This window comes from Saccopteryx leptura, chromosome 8, assembly GCF_036850995.1.
Source record: "Saccopteryx leptura isolate mSacLep1 chromosome 8, mSacLep1_pri_phased_curated, whole genome shotgun sequence".
In the NCBI taxonomy this organism is placed as follows: domain Eukaryota; kingdom Metazoa; phylum Chordata; class Mammalia; order Chiroptera; family Emballonuridae; genus Saccopteryx; species Saccopteryx leptura.
The window spans coordinates 37,413,941-37,433,303 of NC_089510.1; the positions used below are offsets into that span (position 1 = coordinate 37,413,941).

General features: G+C 43.0%; 1 protein-coding gene across 1 annotated transcript in view; it reads right to left on the bottom strand.

The window, feature by feature from the left end:
* The window catches only part of MYH15 (myosin heavy chain 15), a 171,190-nt gene that overhangs the window by 118,444 nt on the left and 33,383 nt on the right, over positions 1-19,363 (bottom strand). Inside the window, exons 7-11 of the mRNA XM_066346779.1 lie at positions 17,177-17,269; positions 14,555-14,618; positions 14,364-14,459; positions 2,642-2,745; positions 1,253-1,391 (exon numbers count right to left, since the gene is read on the bottom strand). Of these exons, the coding sequence (XP_066202876.1) occupies positions 1,253-1,391; positions 2,642-2,745; positions 14,364-14,459; positions 14,555-14,618; positions 17,177-17,269 (496 nt within the window). The remainder of the gene's footprint in view (positions 1-1,252; positions 1,392-2,641; positions 2,746-14,363; positions 14,460-14,554; positions 14,619-17,176; positions 17,270-19,363) is intronic.

A 19,363-nucleotide genomic window follows, 5' to 3' on the forward strand; every position in this document is an offset into this window, starting at 1 on the left:
CACGAGGTAGCTAAAATAGTCAAATTCATGGAGACAGGAAGTAGAATAATGGTTTCCACAGGTTAGGGGAAGGGGAAACCGGGAGTTATTGTTTAATACAGTGGTCCCCAACCCCTAGGCCGCGGACCGGTACCGGTCTGTGGGCCATTTGGTACCAGTCCGCAGAGAAAGAATAAATAACTTACATTATTTCTGTTTTATTTATATTTAAGTCTAAACGATGTTTTATTTTTTTTTAAATGACCAGATTCCCTCTGTTACATCCGTCTAAGACTCATTCTTGACGCTTGTCTTGGTCACGTGATACATTTATCCATCCCACCCTAAAGGCCGGTCCGTGAAAATATTTTCTGACATTAAACTGGTCCATGGCCCAAAAAAGGTTGGGGAGCACTGGTTTAATAGGTACAGAGTTCCATTTGGGAGGATGAAAATTTTCTGGAGATGGATAGTGGTGATGGTTGCACAACAATGTGAAGGTTCTTCATGCCACTGACCTGTAAAATGGCATTGAACTTAAAAAATAGTTCAAATAGCACATTTTATGTTATGTATATTTTATCACAATTAAAAAATATTAAATCTGTTAAAAATGTATCTGTTGAAGGATTTGAATGAGTTTTGTCTTTTTGTTTCAGTTTCCAGGAATTTTAATACTAAAAGAAATAATTATAACAACTATGCCTTCTTCTTTTCAAAATTGTGATTTCCTATGTTCATGATTATTCTAGACAGATCATTCAAAGAGAAAATGCTTCAAATCTTTTTGGTATGCAGGCAAGATTATACAAAAGATTTTTTTTTTAACGTGAATATAACACAAGGGGAAATGAAGCCAGTGTGGTCTCTGACCAGTAAAAACTCCACCCTTGGAATTCTAAAGATCTTTGTTCATATCTCTATTATATCACTTACTATATTTTGTGGTAATTTGCCTGTTTCTTTCTCTGTTTTCCTCAATATTCTATGTGGTGAAGGCAGGCGATGTCCTAGTCAATCCTGTGTCGCTCAAGTTGAGCAAATTTACTGGTGTCCTCAATAATTAATTAAGGAACGCTATTTATTCTGAGAGTCTACATTAGATTGGTGGCTGAGAAAATAATTTTGAGGAACAGCAATCGAGGCAGATTGCTGATTAATTTCAACATCGTTCCAAAAACCAAGAGGGGAGCTTCACTGCAAGCGAAGGAGACTAGACCTGGGGTCAGCGATTCGGAGAGAGCGCACTTCGCGTCTTCAAAGTGGTTCTTACTTTCTGTGCCATCTGCTTCCACTTGCTCTTCTCTGGGTTTCTGTTTAAATTTCATGTTTCCAAAGTGCATGATGGCTCCGGCGAGTTTATAGGATCCATACTTCTCCTCAGGAAGAAAGCCCAAGATGTCCATGGCTTGCTGTAAAAAGAGAAACAGATGGCCATGTCTTCATTTGCCTAATGGCTGCAGTAAGCACCCCACCCCCGCTGTGTGTCACACTTCCCTACATTCTGTGGGCTGCTGGTACAGAAGGGAATGAGACAGCACCATAGCCCCGAGGGGTGACAGCTCTGCTCAAAGCAATGCATAATGAGCCCTGTTGGCTTGGTCACCACCTCTACTCATCCCTTTAAAATAGAATTCGGAAGGCACCAGATGTGGCTTCCTGAATTCCCGGTAGTTTCAGCACTTGCGTGGATGCCCTGCGTTCCTTCACTCCCTTCCAGAAGTCCATCATTACCTGGCTATGTGAGGTAAATTATTTTGCTTTTCATAGTTATGGCAAAATATAGCTCTGTATCTGATGGGTTGCTTATTTCTGGGATTCCATATGTTCTCCCAACTTTATTCCAGAGCTGATACATTTCAAAGGCTGGTGAAAGGAAGTGTTTAAGAAAAGAAAAACCTTGTCATCAAAGAACTGTATCCTAAGAAGCCGCTGCACATGGTAAGACGTGTATCAATTCCCATCTTCCACGCTAGGGAGGTGAAATTAGTACAATCTTTCCAGTGGTGAATTTAGAATATGTATAAACAGACTAAAAAAAAGTATAGTCCATATTTTATATTATATTATAGGCCTTACCTAGTATTTTCCCTTTTAGGAATCTAGCATAAGGTGAATCTGATATACAGAAAAAAACATTTACCTAAAAAGATATTCACCACAAAAACAAAAAACAAACAAATGAAAAACCTTGTGTCTAACAATAGGAGACTGGCTAAAAAATACCTACAGGACAAATGCCTGATAAAATATTAAGTATTCGTGTAAAGGGCTATGAAGAGTTTGTAATAATACTGAAAATGCTTATATTATAACATTAACTGAAAAAGCAAACTCTATATACTGAATACATAGGCAGTATGATTATGATCTTTTGTTTAAAAATAAAAGCTAACAACCCTGCCTAGGGGGAAAAAGGGATAAAGACTATAAATAAAGACATATATAAAATAAAAAACAGTGCTTTGGTTAAAACATCTTCTTATTGTTCTATTTGTCCTGAAGTTACTATGCAAGCAAGGTGTACTTTCACAATAAACAAGTACACTTTGGACAGAAGCAGCCTTGGAGAGCCTCCTACTCTTCGTCTCCAGGACTCTTCAGAAGAACAGAGGTCTAGGATGTTTTCTTTTGTTTCCCATTAGTGACTAACAAGCCTTACGTCCGTGGCCAGCAATTCTCCAGCATCCTCCGAGTTCTCCCCAGCAACTGCGCCATGACGGCAGAAGTGAAAGTCCGAAGGCTTTCCAGACACCAGGAGCAGATCTGCAGAAGGCAAACCACCAGTTCAGCAGCTTAAAGAAACCCAGGAAGCTATAGAAAACAATTGACCGATATTCTCCGTTTACTCTTACAGCTTAGGGCATACTTGTAAACAAGCCAAAATACAGTCCATATTCAATACCTAAACTTCTGCAATCAATTCTTGCCCTCTATTAACTTGTCAGTCATGTGTTAATGCCTCCCCAGAGAAGATCAAGCAGGCCAAATCTGAAAGCAGATTCAACTGCAGCAGCTTGACATGATGTGAAAGAAAACAGATAATGTGTGTAGGCAAAACTTTGAAAACAGGAATTTGGCCTAGATGCATGGTTGAGGGGCTGGAGAACAAAAAATACTTCATGAAATTATAAGTATAATGGGCCTGAGCTTCAAAGGCTAGGAAGCAAGCAGACCATGGGGTCAGCGCTCAGGGAACATTAGTGGTATAATCCTGTCACATCATATCCTCCCTATTAGGAGGCCGAATCTGTCCTTCAAGGAGCCCAGAAATCAGTTACAGTGTCCAGCGCTGCACCTCTGATATGTCTATAACTCCTGACATGATCCACTTAGTCGGGACATACGATGCAAGCGAAAGCCATAGCAGGCTAACAGGAGCACATCAGCTGCTGACTTGGCCAAACCACATAGCCTCTTAGTGCCAAACGTGTACTCTCCAGGAAGATTTTTTTGAGTTGATCTGATTTCTCTATTTATCACTCAGTGAAGTGAAGCTCTGTTATCCTGAACCCCAAATCTCAGAAAGAAACTAGGCTACTACGTAGTTGCTCCTAGCAGCTCTATTTGGGAACAACCCCAATGTCTATGAAGAGTTCAACTTCTGTACATGCAGACAATAGATTATTACTCAAAATAATTACGCTGAGTGAAATAAGCCAGACAGAAAAGGATATATACTGTATAAAACCATCTTATAAAATTCTAAAAAAAAATGTTGGTATTATTTTATTTTTATGAACCTAAAAGGAAATTTACTCACTGAAATCTCAAAAGATCTTGGGTATGCATACGAATCTTGTTATTGATTCTTCTGAATGTCTCTTTAATCTGTATGAATTTTTCCACATATTTAAAACCTATAGTTTTACTGCATATACAGCCTAAACCATAGCAACCTATGATTATGTAATAGGATTTGCAAAATCCTCAATAAATAGTGTTATGATAGAACAAAAAAAAAAGTAACAAGTAAATTTCATCTTTAAACATTCATATAATTTGATCCTTCTCTAAACCAAGTGCAGATAAAAAAAACCCATCAGCTATGATTCTAAAATACTGGAGAGAAGTCTGAACCCATGATCAAATGTTGGAAGTCAACAGATGATCTTTAAAGCCATCAGTCTAGATGATCTAGCACCACAGATAAATCCAAGCACTGAGCCTCAGGACACTCTAAAGCCATGGGGTATGTGAAAGAGAGGAACACATCCACAAAGGAATGCTCAAGATATAAGAAAGAAACAAGTGAGACAGGTTTACTAAAAAAAAAGCCAAGGGGAGAGATACTGTCACACTCTCAAAGTCAAGAATATTCCACAAACTCTTCTGCAAGGTTCATTGGTGACTTTTCTGACAACTCTCAAATCTGTATTTATTCTCTGAGCTCTAGACCTAGATCTCCCACTTCCCCTTAGATATTTCAATGCAGATAGCCATAAGTAGTTCAAGTGGTTCCTTATGTCAGTGGATGTCAGCACCCAACCCAAGCCAGACACCTGAGCGCCATGACATCTCTACTGTAGATAGAGAAAAATACTATGGCGGGAAATAAAGGTACAGCAATAACATAGTCCTTTCCCTCAAGGATCCTGAGGAATCATACAACGAAACAGTGCGGGAAATGCTGTGTGTTTGGTGGTGGTGGTGGTGGGGGGGTGTCTTTCATTTGGCAGACCCATTCAAAAAAAATTTACTTTTCAAGATTACTTTGCCAAGAATTACCTTTTAGATTATTCAAATTGTGACTTTTATATACTTTTTGTTTTAGTCTCATATTTATGTCATTTCTGATCATTTTCATCTCTATCATAAGGATCAAAGGTGCTATAATTGATATTGTATACTTTCCATTAAATACAGGAGAATGGAAGACTAGAAAGGCTTACTACTTGCTCAGCATCAGTTAATGATAAATTGGTCTGAGAACATAGTCTGTAGTATTTCCGTTAGACCACGCCACCCACTTACTTAAAGTTGTGAGTAGTGTGAACTTTGGTTCTGGGTCTTGTTAAAGAGAATAGGACCTGTTTGTGCTGGTCTACATTACAAATCCCCCTTTTTGTGGTTTATTCCTCAATCTTGGGGAAGGGAAACAACTGCTGTAGCTACTGCCCACTGATAAGGAGACAAAGTAAATCAGGAAAAATGCAAAACAGCATAAGAAAGTAGAATTCTAGAGCGATACAAGCAAATATTACAACCAGGGAAATAAAACACTTATTTAAACCAAAACAATAGCAATTATAATAAGAATTTAGGTTTACATAGCCCTTGTTTGGACTCTTGGGCAGAAGCAATTTAGTATACTTTCGAGATGACCTTCTCTTCCTGGCCAAGTGAAGTCTCAGCTGTTCTGCATCTTCTGAAAAGTAATTTAAGAGTAGTCAGGTTCACAAGTGCACTCAGGGGCTGAAAAGTCAGTATTGGGTTTCCAGGCCCATCCAGTGTTAGGACGATGGGACCCTCCTCCTTCCTTTTAAAAAGAGAGTGCGCCCTTATTTGGAAATTGTAAAGGGGGTGAGGGCTCCTGGCTAGGCACGGATAACCAGAAGGATTTCATAGGGTCCATTTCATTTGGGTTACCAAGCCTTGAGGAGGACCCAATCTCCTGGGCTTACACAATGCGGAGGAACATCTGGAGGAGACATTACTGGGCATACTTATACAGGAAAGATAAGGCGGTGCCTAGAGGCTGTATACATTTTATGGTATCTAATTCTTCTGCAATATGATCATTTTCAAGATTGCAGTAATAGTCTTAAGAAAGGGTCTCCATATAACATTTCATAGGGGTTCGATTGGAGCTTGTTCCTAAGGGGCGACTCTCAACCTACAGAGGGCAACCGGTAGGATCCGATCCAGTGCGGACAGCTGTAGCGTGCCTCTTACGTACCACAGACTTGACACCTTGGCAAGGTCAGTGTCTGCCTGGAGCCCACTGGGGAACCGTCTGAGGCTCTCTTTCCCCTTTGCATCGACCGTCATTTCTTTTCTCGGGAAATAACTTTTCTTCTTTTACACACGTCATCGTCTCCCCCTCTTTTATGTTCTGACCAACGAACGCCTCCTCCTGTTTTAGCCCCAGGTCGCTTTTCTTCTCTTCCTTCTCTTCCAGCCCGTCCTTCACCTCTTCCTGCACTTTCTCTTTCTCTTCCTTTACCTCTGATTATCACCTTCCCTTATCACCAAACTACTATCCATTTGCTGCTTCCCCTGCCAAGTGTCTGCTTTCTCCTCCTTCACCTCAGGCCCACCCTCCACGTCCTGTGTTACCCGCGGGCCACCCACCACACCTTCTTCCATCTCCCCTGGTCCGTAGCTTCTCGCTTCATAATCACCAGACCCATTCGCATTTCCTCTGCCCTCTGTCCACTTCCCTCTTCTCTGTCCCCTGTCTTCTCCATTCCTGTCAGTCTGTCCCAGTGGTTTTCAACCTTTTCACACTTGGTGACCAGTGATCTAGCCGACCTGAAACGGAAACATTGCAACTAATAAAGTTTTATCTTACAGCGCATAACAGTGCCACACGGTACAAGCTGGTGCTGGATTATTTTAACTCCACATGTACGATGCATTGAATACTACGTAAGCTTGTCCGAATGCTTGTTGTCGATTGCGCATGATTTGTAAATGCTCTGCATGGTGCAAATGGTTGTTTAAACGAGCCTACAATTTCCAAAGATAGCTAAGACAACTTCAATAGTATTTCCATCAATGATATAGGCTGATAAGTGGCAATCCCTCTCAGCATAAGCAAATTCAATTAAGATCATTGGATCTATGATTTTCACAATATCAGGGTGGTTAACTCTTCCGTGGACCAGCATGGAATTTCTAGCAGACAGGCTCCAGTCCGCGGACTGGTGGTTGAAGAACACTGGTCTATTGCCCGCCTCCCCCTGCATCCCTGCTATGCCCCGACTCCCTCCCTACCTGAGGAGAGACTCAGCCACGGCCCCTCCGCTCCATTCTGGAGACCGCCTCCCGATGTCCCTTCATTTTCAGCAGCGAAATCCATATCAGCGTAAGACCCTTGGCCTCCACATCTGGTAAGCTGATTTGTGGGAAGTTCCTTCTCTATCTTTCAAGGGGATTAGGACATGCTCCTCTCCAGTGTCCCTCCTGAGTACAATATGCACATCATGTGTGTGTGTTGTGGGGTCTTACCCATGGTCGGTGTGAGCACCTTACTGGGTCCTGACTGGTTGCAGTTAAGTGCTGGGGGAGCAGAGCCGTTTGCTGTCTCCTGTCGAGTGCTAAGCCTTGGACACCTTCGCAAAGAAAGTGGATGAGGTCTCTGTTTGGGGCCCCTTTATAAAGTCCCGTCATCAGACGCATGCCACTTGTTTCTGCTGAGAGCAGGGCTGGTATGGGGCAGGCAGATCCCAGTGGCTGCTGCAGGCTTACATATGGAGCTTGGGGCTTGCTGCCACCTGGGCTCAGCCCCAGGCTGGTCTTGGAGACACCAAAGCTATGGTAGGAACCCTGGGCAGAGGCTGAGGCAGGGGCGCCTGGCCCTGGAGCTGTCCACGCTGGCCACTGCCTGCTGTGTCTCCACCTGCTGGGCTTCTGAAAGCCTTGTCCTCTGAGCCCTGCCTTCCGTCACTCCTGAAGGAATAAACTGAGGAATAAACTGCTGCCCTGGAGCAAGGCCCTCTCCGGGGTTACCTGTTCCTTCACTAGCCCCAGCTCCTCCTCGGTGGAGGCTGCCAGAGTGCACTGGTGAGGAGATTCCCCATCTTTTTAGGAACATCTCAGTAGAATGAAGCAATTCTCCTAGGTTAACCTTGGTGGGATTTGTCTCAACACATATAATATTTGCCCTGCCTGAGGCAAAGTATCCTTGGGCCAAATTGAATACCCTGGGCAGACCAGGCTGTTCCTTTCTGACTATACAGCCAAGAAGAGTACAGGGCTGCCCCGTGGCCATAGGAGGGCTACTGGTGGGAGCCCCAGCATTATCCACAGGAGCCCCTCCTTCAGCAGAAGAGGAATCAGGGAAGGAGTCAGATGCACAGAATGAAGATCATCATTTGGCTCCGACTCAGACAAGGTTTTTTAAATTTCCCTGGGGGAGGCGGGGGGGGTCTTTCTTCCGAACCATAATTTTGGCTAAAGGACCCATTTTGGGACTATTTCTCACCTGACTCTGATATTGGGGCCAAGCAGTGTTAAAAAATCATTTTGCTAAATATTGACCAATTTTGAAGAATACATCCCAAAGAATTGCAGCCAGATATAACATTCCCTACAACTTCAGTTATAAATCTGATTATAATGCAACTTACAAAGAAATTTGCTTTTTTTCTGTCACATACAATATTTAACATTTTCAGATAACACCTAGAATTATTTCTTTATTTGACAAAACTTCCCGTGTGATTTTAATCCTGTTAGTTTAAAATGTCTCTTTTGTAAGGAGAGAACAAATCTTTGAGGCATTCCAGCAATAACCCAAAGCCATTTCCAGGTTAAGAAAAAGACTCCTTTTAAAATTTGAACCCTGCGAAGTTTATCAAACACACTTGACTAAAATGATCATATATCACTATGATTTGTTTACCCAAAATGATAATAAAATATAAGTTATCAATCCTTAGTAAAACTTTAGTTCTTAGGCTGAAGTGATCAGGCTAATGACTTCCCACTTTGAAGCCAATTAATGTGCGGCTGCAGTGCCATCCAAAACAAAGACACACAGAACAAGACCGATACACATACAATACTGTAGACTGAACACTCTTCCAGACAAAGAAGTCCAAGACCCAAGGACTCGAACCTGACCTTTGAGGACCTTCGCAGTTGGAACCTTGCTTCCAATTGTGTCTCTAGGGTGGGTCTAGAACCCACAATACTAGACCTGGGACTCTAACCCAAGCCTGGGGAGGGGTGGGGTGGGACTGAAATGCACAATTAAGAGATTTTCAGCCCTGGCCAGTTGGCTCAGCGGTAGAGCGTCGGCTTGGTGTGCGGGGGACCTGGGTTCGATTCCTGGCCAGGGCACATAGGAGAAGCGCCCATATGCTTCTCCACCCCGCCCCCTCCTTCCTCTTTGTCTCTCTCTTCCCCTCCCGCAGCCAAGGCTCCATTGGAGCAAAGATGGCCTGGGCGCTGGGGATGGCTCCTTGGCCTCTGCCCCAGGCGCTAGAGTGGCTCTGGTCGCGGCAGAGCAACGCCCCGGAGGGGCAGAGCATCACCCCCTGGTGGGCAGAGCGTCACCCCTGGTGGGCGTGCCGGGTGGATCCTGGTCGAGCGCATGCGGGAGTCTGTCTGACTGTCTCTCCCTGTTTCCAGCTTCAGAAAAATACAAAAAAAAAAAAAAAGATTTTCAGATAATCTGGAGACTAACACATTTTAATGAGGTCACTCCCCCAATGTAATCTGATCCAGGAGATGTTTCTTTCCTCAAACGGGGTGGGGGAAGCAGAAACCCAGCAGCCCAGCCCCTGCCTAGACAGACTGGTTAAGGTGGCCACAGAGTGAGAATCTGGCAAGGGACCCCACCCCCCACCCCGGGGGGTTGGTGCCACAGGCAGGCAGTCACAAGGACGATGTCCCTTGGTGGTTACTAAGGATTGTAACCGAGCATGGGCTCATTGCCCCATGCACTCAGAAGCCAATACTATGGCACTAGCTTTTGAGAAAAGAAAAGAGCGTTATTTGAAAGTCAATTAGTAAAAAAGAGAGGAGGCAAGGTTCAAATCTTGATGATCCAGGTTTCGGGGTGGGATTTTAAGAGGTGGCGGTTTAAGGGTTCACAAGTGTTACTTATGAATGATATAATGTTGGGTTCCGGGTCTTGGTCATAGGCCAGGGTCAGTTTGAGCTGGTCTACAGCAGCGAGGCGGAATGGGGGCCCGCGTGCAATACAGGCACGTCTCCCTCAGCATCTCCCTTCTCCAGATGCAGTCCTTCCAGAAGTCATAAAATACCTAACGGAGCTTTCTTCTATTTCTTTACAGCCGCAGGTATGGCTGCTCCACTGGTCTACGCATGCGCTGGGACAGCTGCGCTCAGAACGAAGCGCTGGCTCCAAGAAACGTCCGCGCAGACTAAGCTCACACGTGTCTGAGAAACGCAGAGAGGCCGTAGCTGAAATGTCATCCCCACCAGGCCTTAAGCAGTTTTATTTTCAAGGAGCAATGAATTAATAATTAGGTTGAGGATTGAGGTTATCTCAAAGGAGTATCATGTAAACAGGAATTCTTTTATTTAATTAATTTCATTTCTACCAAGAGAAATGGTCCTGAATGAAAAAATAAAATAAAATAAAAATACATGCACTTTTATGAGACACTATTAGGACCAGAGAGACTGTCTAGGCCAGTAAGGACCCGCAGAGAAGACTATGGACCTGTGAGGGAAAGGAGCTTGTCAGGAGTGTGTGTGTGTGTGTGTGTGTGTGGGGGGGGGGGGGGAGTAGAGAAGAGGGATGAGAAGACACTAAGTAAAGGCCGATTGCTTCACAATTTCAAAAACTGCAAGTATCAACCTTTGTGCAGGCTCATTTCTAGAGCCCTCTCTCCAGTAGGAGATGCAAAGGGTCCTTTCTTTAAAAGCAAATATTTTATCATTAAGTTTTACTTTCTGCATGGCTGAATGTTCTCCAAGATTTTGCTGTGTTCACTGTAAAAAGAAGCAAAGCCGACATCGAGCTAAAAACCTGTTAGATCGCAAATAAAATTCTGTAGCTAGTGCCCCTGTGCATGTCACCCCCCATCGCTGCTCCTCGTGTGCAGGCACAGCTGACGGGACTGTGCACCACCCACCTCCAGAGAGAATATTCGCACGGCGCACAGTCCGAATAGCATTCCCTGCAGTTAGACTGGGCACCATCTGCACGACCAACACTTCTCGTGCCTCACCAATGACCCGCGGGGAGAAAGGGAGTAAAGATACACCTCACAAGTTCAAGAGAGACCTCACAGGTAAAAGGGATGCAACTGAATATGCTCCAGGATAGGTGGTCCAGATGCCAACAATGTTCCCGGAGGCAGGCAGGCCACCAGCAGACAGGCTCAAGTGCACCTCTCAGCAGATTGCCGGCAACGCAAGCACTAGGCTAAGTGTCAGGGTTCCAAGAAGCAAGGACGCGCTTCCTGGCCTCTCCTCTTGAAGTTCACACACCAGTTGAATAGCAAAAACGGGTACAATAAATACACAGGGGGAAAAAAAGTCAAAGAAAAGAAGAGAAAAAGGGAGATGTATGTAGGACCAAACGTAAGAACTACAAAGTATCAAGGAGCCATATCCGAGGGGACTGAGCAAGTGGGTTTAGCCAGGCCTGGAGTTGAGGTCAGCCTTAATTGAAAGCAAAGGAAAGAAGGGATGTTCCAAGCCACGTGGAGACCAGGTGGGGGCTGGCTCTGGGGTGAGTCATGACCCCATTTCCTAGGCTTCCTCACTGGGTGGCCTGCCTCTCGGCTGGGATTTTTTGTACCTGATTCTTTTCTAGTACGCAAGTGCTCCTAGTTTAGAAAATTTGGACATAATTCTCGCTTTGCTAAGGTGTGCCTTCCTGTACCCATCCTTAGGACCCTCGGAAGCTCTTCTTTGGCAAACATGAATAGAAAGAGTTCCAAATTTAAAAATGTCCCAGAGGACAATTTGTGCCAAAAACAGGTAAACTGACGATCCCTAATTCGGGCCAGCAGATGGCAGTCTTCGTGCAGTAATCAACCCAACAGCCCCCAAAGACTCCACAAGATAAATGAGTTCAGGGTAAGTATACATTTTCCACAGCAGCCCAGAGTCTTCAGCGAGTTCTGTTAGTAAACAGAGATATTCCGAAAAGGATCTTGCAATCACTGCTGGTACCCACGTTGGACCCCAGGTGTCAGATGTCCTGCACAGCGCAGACATTTGTGTCAAGAATATTAGATTTGCAACTGTTAATCACAGGAAGTCCAAAAACAAATAAACAAACAAGAACCTGTTCCAGGTTTAGGTGGAAGGATGGTGGAAAGAAGAATACTTTCACATCATTAATTACACCCATGGTGAAAATAATCGTCCAGTTTGCAGAGCTTCCCCCATCTGGTCAGGCCATTTAGAAGTTAAAGACCATGTAGTCAAAACACCAACAGATTTCTGCCAGATTTAATCTAAGCATAATGGGCTGAGGAATTGTTTCCCATCAATTTGCTCACCTGGATCTTCCATCTCATCACACATCCACTCCTGTGGGAGCACTGTTCTCCTCAACAGCTTACATCATATGAATCTTTTGAAATCCAATCAGCTTGTCATTCTTCCCTTCCAATGACTCCCCAGAGCACTCGCTGCCCTGGCCTACAAGATACTGTGTGGCCTGCCCCCTACATTACCCTCTCCACTTCACCACTCACAATGGTCATTTTTCTAGCCTGAAAATAAACCAAATGTATTCTACCTCAGAGCCTTTGCATTTACTGTTGCCTCATCTTGGCACTTTATTCCTGAAAATCTTTGCCTACTGCCTGACCAGGTGGTGGTGCAGTAGATAGAGCATTGACTTGGGACACTGAGGACCAAGTTAAAAACCCCAAGGTCCCTGCCTTAATCACAGGCTCATCGGCTTGAGTGCAGGCTCACCAGCTTGAGCACAGGGTCGCTGGCTTGAACATGGGATCATAGACATAACCCCGTGGTCACTGGCATGAGCCCAAAGGTCACTGGCTTGAAGCCCAAAGGTCGCTGGCTTGAAACCCTAAGGTTGCTGGCTTGAGCAAGGGGTCACTGGCTCGGCTGGAGCCCCCTAGTCATGACATTTATGAGAAGCAATCAATGAACAACAAAAGTGCTTCAACTATGAGTTGATGCTTCTCATCTCTCTCCCTTTCTGTCTGCCTCTCTCTCTCTCTCTCTCTCTCTCTCTCTCTCTCTCTCTCCCTCCCTCCCTCTGTCTCTCTCTCTCTCACTACTTCTTCCTCACTCATTCAGGTATCTGGAAAAATATTGCCTTCTCAGAGAGATTGTGCCTAACTACTCTATTTTAGATATAACCACCCTCCATCCTACCGAATTCCAGATTACACTATCCTTTCATCTATTTTATTTTTCTTTGTAGATCTCCCATTCTCTGAAATTACTTGTTACCTGTCTTCCATACTAGAGTATAAGCTCGTGAGGGCAGGAACCTGTCTGTCTCATTTACTTTTCTGTCTCCCTTGCTTAAAAAAGTAGTGCCTGATGCACCCACTCCAGTTTCACAATAAATATTTGTTGAAGGAATACATGAAATTTATTCTTTTACCCCACAAGTTGCTTTACTCTTTCTGCTCATGGCATTACCTTTTTATCTTAGTCAAGTTATAAAACTTGGGCATATTTTTGACTCATCATTATTCTTCATCTTTACCTTCAATCACTGCTAAGACCTTTCCACGCTCACACACCCTCCCAACGACCTAAGAGGTTAGAAACCATCAGAATAAAATCTCCACTATTCCTCTAAGCAAATCCATTCCCCAGTTCACCCTGTCTCTCTGTTCTCGCCTTGCTTTATCTCTGACATTGTATATAAACTGTTCCTCCAGAAATATTCTTCACTCATTACTCTGATTAAATCTTTTTTTTTTAAGAGAGAGAGAGATAGGAAGCAGGGGTGTAGGGGAGATGAGAAGCATCAATTCATAATTGCTTTCACTTTTTTTACTTCTTTATTGATTGTTCCTCATACATGCCTTGCCCAGGGGGCTCCAGCCAAGCCAGTGACTCCTTGGTCAAGCCAGCCACCTTGGGCTCAGGCCAGCAACTTTGGGCTTCAAGCCAATGACCTTTGGGCTTAAGCCAGAGACCTTGGGGTCATGTTGATAATCCTGCATCCAAGCCAGCAATCCTGCGCTCAGGCTAGTGATCCTATGCTCTCGCCAGGGAATTTGGGGTTTTGAACCAGGGCCCTCAGAGTCCTGGGCCAATGCTCAATCCACTGTGTCACCCTGGCCAAACTCCTTCTTATTCTTCATATCCCAACCCAAATCTTTCCTTCTTTATAAAACTCCCATTGACCACTATACACCATGGTAAAGTCTCCTACCTCTCACCTTTTGTCTATAACATGTGTGCAGTTCTAATTACTTAAGGCCATAAATTATCTAGGGCTTTACACATACACACACACACACACACTCACCCACATTCATTTAATTTGCTGTGCATCCTACCCAACTCCGAACACTATCAAATTTTTTTTAAAAAGTTACTATTTACTTCTCTAACTATATAAAGTTACAGAACATAAGTTTTATAATTGGTTCAATTCTCTAAATTTTGGGATGAATAAACTTAGTTCTAAAGAGGCTAGGAGATTTATAAATAGTACTTTGCCAAGTCTCATAATCTGACTTTTGCCTCTACTTTTAGAATGACCCTCAGCTCCAGAATAATAATACATTTACCACGAAGTTCTTTTTTTCCAGACAGAATCTGATAGAATATATGGTAGTTCCTCTCTCCAGGCTGCTGGAAAACCACCCGGGACTTTTCAAGCCAATCTGCATGATAAGAAATAGATAAAGACACATATTTAGGTGTCTTGCGACACGTAGAAGAAAAGTGGTCAGACAGCGACAGCGTGATGGTCACTTACAGATGTCGATGTCTGCAGACGACAGCTCGCCGCTGGCACGGAAGTGCATCCTGATGAATTTGCCCTAGGTGGACAGAGAACACAGTCTCCTAATGAAACGTCCCGAACAGCTGCAATGGCTTCATCAGACATATTACTCACAGAGTGACTATCTTCCATAAAAGTTAAAAGAAAAAAAAGGCAACATGGTTCTGAGATGGCATGAGTCAATGTTGGGAGGCAGCCGGAACAATAATCAGGACCAGCAGCGGTCCTGGGTTCAATCTCAGATCTGCTGAGTGCTAGCTGTGTGTTCTTATGTGCATTACTGAATCTCTTTGGGACTCAGTGTTCTTATATAAAAACAAGAAAAATAATATCTGCTTGCCTTCGCACATTCTTTCATTTACTCAACAAACATTCCTCGAGCATCTACTATGATCTAGGCAACTTGCTTGGCACTGGTGATACCATGTTAGAAAAACAGATGTGGTCCCTACTCCTCTAAATTCTAGGTGAAAGCAGCTAATGCAAGAACTCTAAGTAGGAATATTTGGCATGTCTTAAATCAAAAGAAAAGCCAGTTGTGCTGGAGTTTTGTGAGAAAGAGAAAAGGGGGCAAAAAACCAGAGTCTGAGAGGCAGACAGGCACTGGGCACCATATCATGGAGACCAAGCGGGCCCTGGAAGGAGCGGGGTTCTAGCTTGTGAGACACGGAAAGTTTTAAGCAGAGGAGTGACATGATCTGTGTTTGAAAACATCACTTTGGCAAAAATAATAGATGGGGCTCACTTCCTTCCTTCCTAATGAAAAGCTATGGACAGGATCTAGAGCATGAGAAAGGCTGACAGGAGGTGACAGAGTCTGCGTTGGAAGGTCAGATGCAGCCAAGGAGGCAGGCCAGTGGCAGCTAGAGACTACGGGGTGACAATGTTGGTGCTGGGCTGGGCCAGCATGGTGGAGGGCCGCCGTACAAGAAAGGAGTCAGGGCAGGACAGCAGCTGGGAAGGGGAGGCTATGGCTGCCTGCGGGGAGATTGAGCTGGTAAGTTTAAAAACTATAGGGGCGGCCCTGGCCGGTTGGCTCAGTGGTAGAGCGTCGGCCTGGCATGCAGGAGTCCTGGGTTCGATTCCCAGCAGGGCACACATCTGCTTCTCCACCCCCCCTCCTCTCCCTCCTCTCTGTCTCTCTCTTCCCCTCCCACAGCCAAGGCTCCATTGGAGCAAAGTTGGCCCAGGCACTGAGGATGGCTCTAGGGCCTCTGCCTCAGGTGCTAGAATGGCTCTGGTTGCAACAGAGCAATGCCCCAGATGGGCAGAGCATCGCCCCCTGGTGGGCATGCCGGGTGGATCCCGGTTGGGCGCATGCAGGAATCTGACTGCCTCCCCTTTTCCAACTTCAGAAAAAAAAAAAAAAAGCTATAGGGAAATTGGAGCCACTCACACACACATATACAATGCACATATATGCACATATATGCTTGTGTACATTTATATGCACATACACATATAAATTAATTGAAAATTTTTAACCTGGATGTATAAATTTTTGAACCCCTTTTTCTCTCTTCCCTTCTCCCACTTTCCTCTCTTCCTTGCATTCATCTATCTATGCTTATTTCTTTCTCTATTTCTCTTTCCAACCTTCCAACCTTTCTCTTGTTCTTTTCTATTGCTTTTCCCCCCTCTTATTTCCTTCTCTCTGCTTGATAGTCTTTCCTTTCTTCCTTTTTTCTCTGTCTTTCCTTTGTTTTACTCTTCCTTCTTACCTTTCTTTTCTCTCTCCCTTTCTTTCTTTTCCCTCTCATTCTCCCCCAGCCTTCTTCCCTATTTCAGCAGAAAATTTAGTTAGAAATTCACATTCTAACAAATCCCGGATCTAGCAGTTGTTTGATGGACCAGTGTTAGCACCTGCTATGCCGCCAGACATCGCAAGGAGATGGAAGGCCTCGGGTAGGAACCAGCCCAAACAGCAGGCGGCCATTATTTAATGATGCCCAGAGACTCACACAGGAAGCCTTCTGCAAATTTCCTTGTAAATTATATAGCTGCTCCCTGCCACGCATTCTTGGCATCAAATGGATTTGTGGAATGAGTGCTTGAAACCCAAATCCTTCCTCTATTATGGGACTGCTAGTTTTCAACAGCTACTGAAAAATAATCCACAATGAAAAATATATGCAGGGGTAGAAGTGGCCACAGGCAGGATGAGAAATAATCATTTTAGTGAGTTAGAAAGTACTTATATTGATTTTTTATTTTAAAAAAAAAGTATAAGAAATGATGGAGAAAGTACTTTTAAATCTGTAAAATATAATAAAATATAACTCATTATTAGAATTAGCTGGATAAGCTTCCCTACTGAGAATGGAAAGGAATATGAAATTATTGAGATAAATATTTTCTCCCTGAAATTGGAAATATAGGAGAAGCTTCTCTGGTACATATTTTTATGTAGTTTTCATTGTCTTAATGGTAACGCTGGTTAAAGTTTCTCAAGGAACCTAATATTATAAACTGTAATCAAAGATCCTCGTTGATGCGTTAGAAATATTCTTCATACCTGTTACGTGCTCAGACATGAATGTTACCACTTGCATAAAAATGAAAGACTCTTCTGTTCTGCCCAATCATGTTACTTACAAAACGAGAGGAGTTGTCATTTCTCAGGGTTTTGGCATTTCCAAATGCTTCCAAGATAGGATTTGCTTGCTTGATTTGATCTTCTAAAGTCCCCTAAGAAACAGTAAGAGAAGTACAACTGATGAACTTCTCTGCCCTTTTTTTTTTTAATTTTTTAAATTATTTATTTATTCATTTTAGAGAGGAGAGAAAGAGGGAGAGAGAGAGACAGAGAGAAGAGAGAGACAGGGGGGAGGAGCTGGAAGCATCAACTCCCATATGTGCCTTGACCAGGCAAGTCCAGGGTTTCGAACCGGCGACCTCAGCATTTCCAGGTTGATGCTTTATCCACTGCGCCACCACAGGTCAGGCCTCTCTGCCCTTTTTGAGAAGAATTCTGTAACATAGTGATCCCTCTATTCCCAGGTCAAGCCCCACTCTTGCCTGAAAACCAGTAGTCAGAGCTGCTTCCAGATGTAGTGATGAAATGTTATTTTGGAAAGGGAACTCAGAAAAACAGATGGAGGAGAGACCAGCAATATAAAATGCCCCTGTGAATACATGTGGGAGCTCATTTATTCGCAGTCTTCTCTTTGGGTTGGTATTGTTTTGAGTAGGAAAATCAAATGGATATTTTGCAGAATAAACAACAAATACCATAGCCTGTTTTTAAACTTCATTCCATATGTTTCCTCCCCATTGTTAATCTTCCTCACTCCCATTTAATCCTCACACCTAAAATTTTATTCCAAGATGACACGGCCAACCCTTAGCGTTATTAAATCATATTTTTCTTTGCTAGAATTCATAAATAATCTAGAAGTCCAGGTCAAGCAAAGACTTGTAATGGTATTGATATTGAGTTTGAATCGTGTGTGCTCAGATCAATGGGCCAAAGCAGATAATCTACAGAGTGAGTCTGAATGACCACTCAGCATCCAAACTGCAATGGCTTGTCTTTCACTCAGTTTCAAAGACATACATTATGGGAAGAATTGTATACTATATGGTATTCAAGAATTTATAGAATTACAAATACTATATCCCTAGTAAAGTATTATGGGTACACTGTCCTTTAAGTAAGTGAAAGGGCTATATGAGCAAAGATTTTTATAAAAGTATTATGTACTATTATAGTATTATGTATTATCATAAGGTTCCATGGCTAGACCAAACAAACAGATGCATACCAGACAACCTAAAAAGCATGCAAAAATAAAGTGACATGTAATAGAGTTCAGTGATACCCAAAGAAATCGGTCAGATTCAGGAAGTTGATGGTTGTAAAAGAATGAAAACTAGTACAAGTATGTGGTTCCTCAAAAACTTAAAAATAGAACTACCATATGACCCAGCCATCCCTCTACTGGGTAATTACCCCAAAACTCGAAAACATTGGCCTGTAAAGTCACATGCATTTCCCATGTTTATCATAGCATTATTCACAGTGGCCAAGACATGGATACAACCAAAGTGCCCTTTGATAGAGGATTAGATAAAGAAGATGTGGTACATATATACAATGAATTACTACTCAGCCATAAGAAAGATGACATATTGCCATTTACAACATGAGTGGACCTTGAGAACTATATTATATATACTGAATGAAATAAGTAAATCAGAAAAACTATGATTTCCCACATAGGTGGAATATAAAACTTAGTTTCATGGACATAGATAAAAGCAAAATGCTTACTGGGGGAAGGAGATGTGCAGAAGGGAGTTGGGGAAAGGCAGTAAAAAGGGACAAATATATGGTGACGAAAAATGACTTGACTCTGGGTGAAGCATATACAACATAATCAACAGTTCAAATGTTATAGAAATGTTTACCTGAAATTTATGTACTCTTATTGATCAATGTTACCCTGTTAAATTTAGGTTTCTAAATAAAATTTTTAAAGAAAGAAAATAAATGACTGGATAAAGAAGATGTGGTACATATATACTATGGAATACTACTCAGCCATAAGAAATGATGACATCAGATCATTTACAACAACATGGATGGATCTTGATAACATTATACAAAATAAAATAAGTAAATCATAAAAAACTAAGAACTGCATGATTCCATACATTGGTGGAACATAAAAATAAGACTAAGAGACATGGACAAGAGTGTGGTGGTTATTGGGGGGGGGGGGATAGAGGAGAGGGGAGGGGCACAAAGAAAACCAGATAGAAGGAACGGAAGACAATTTG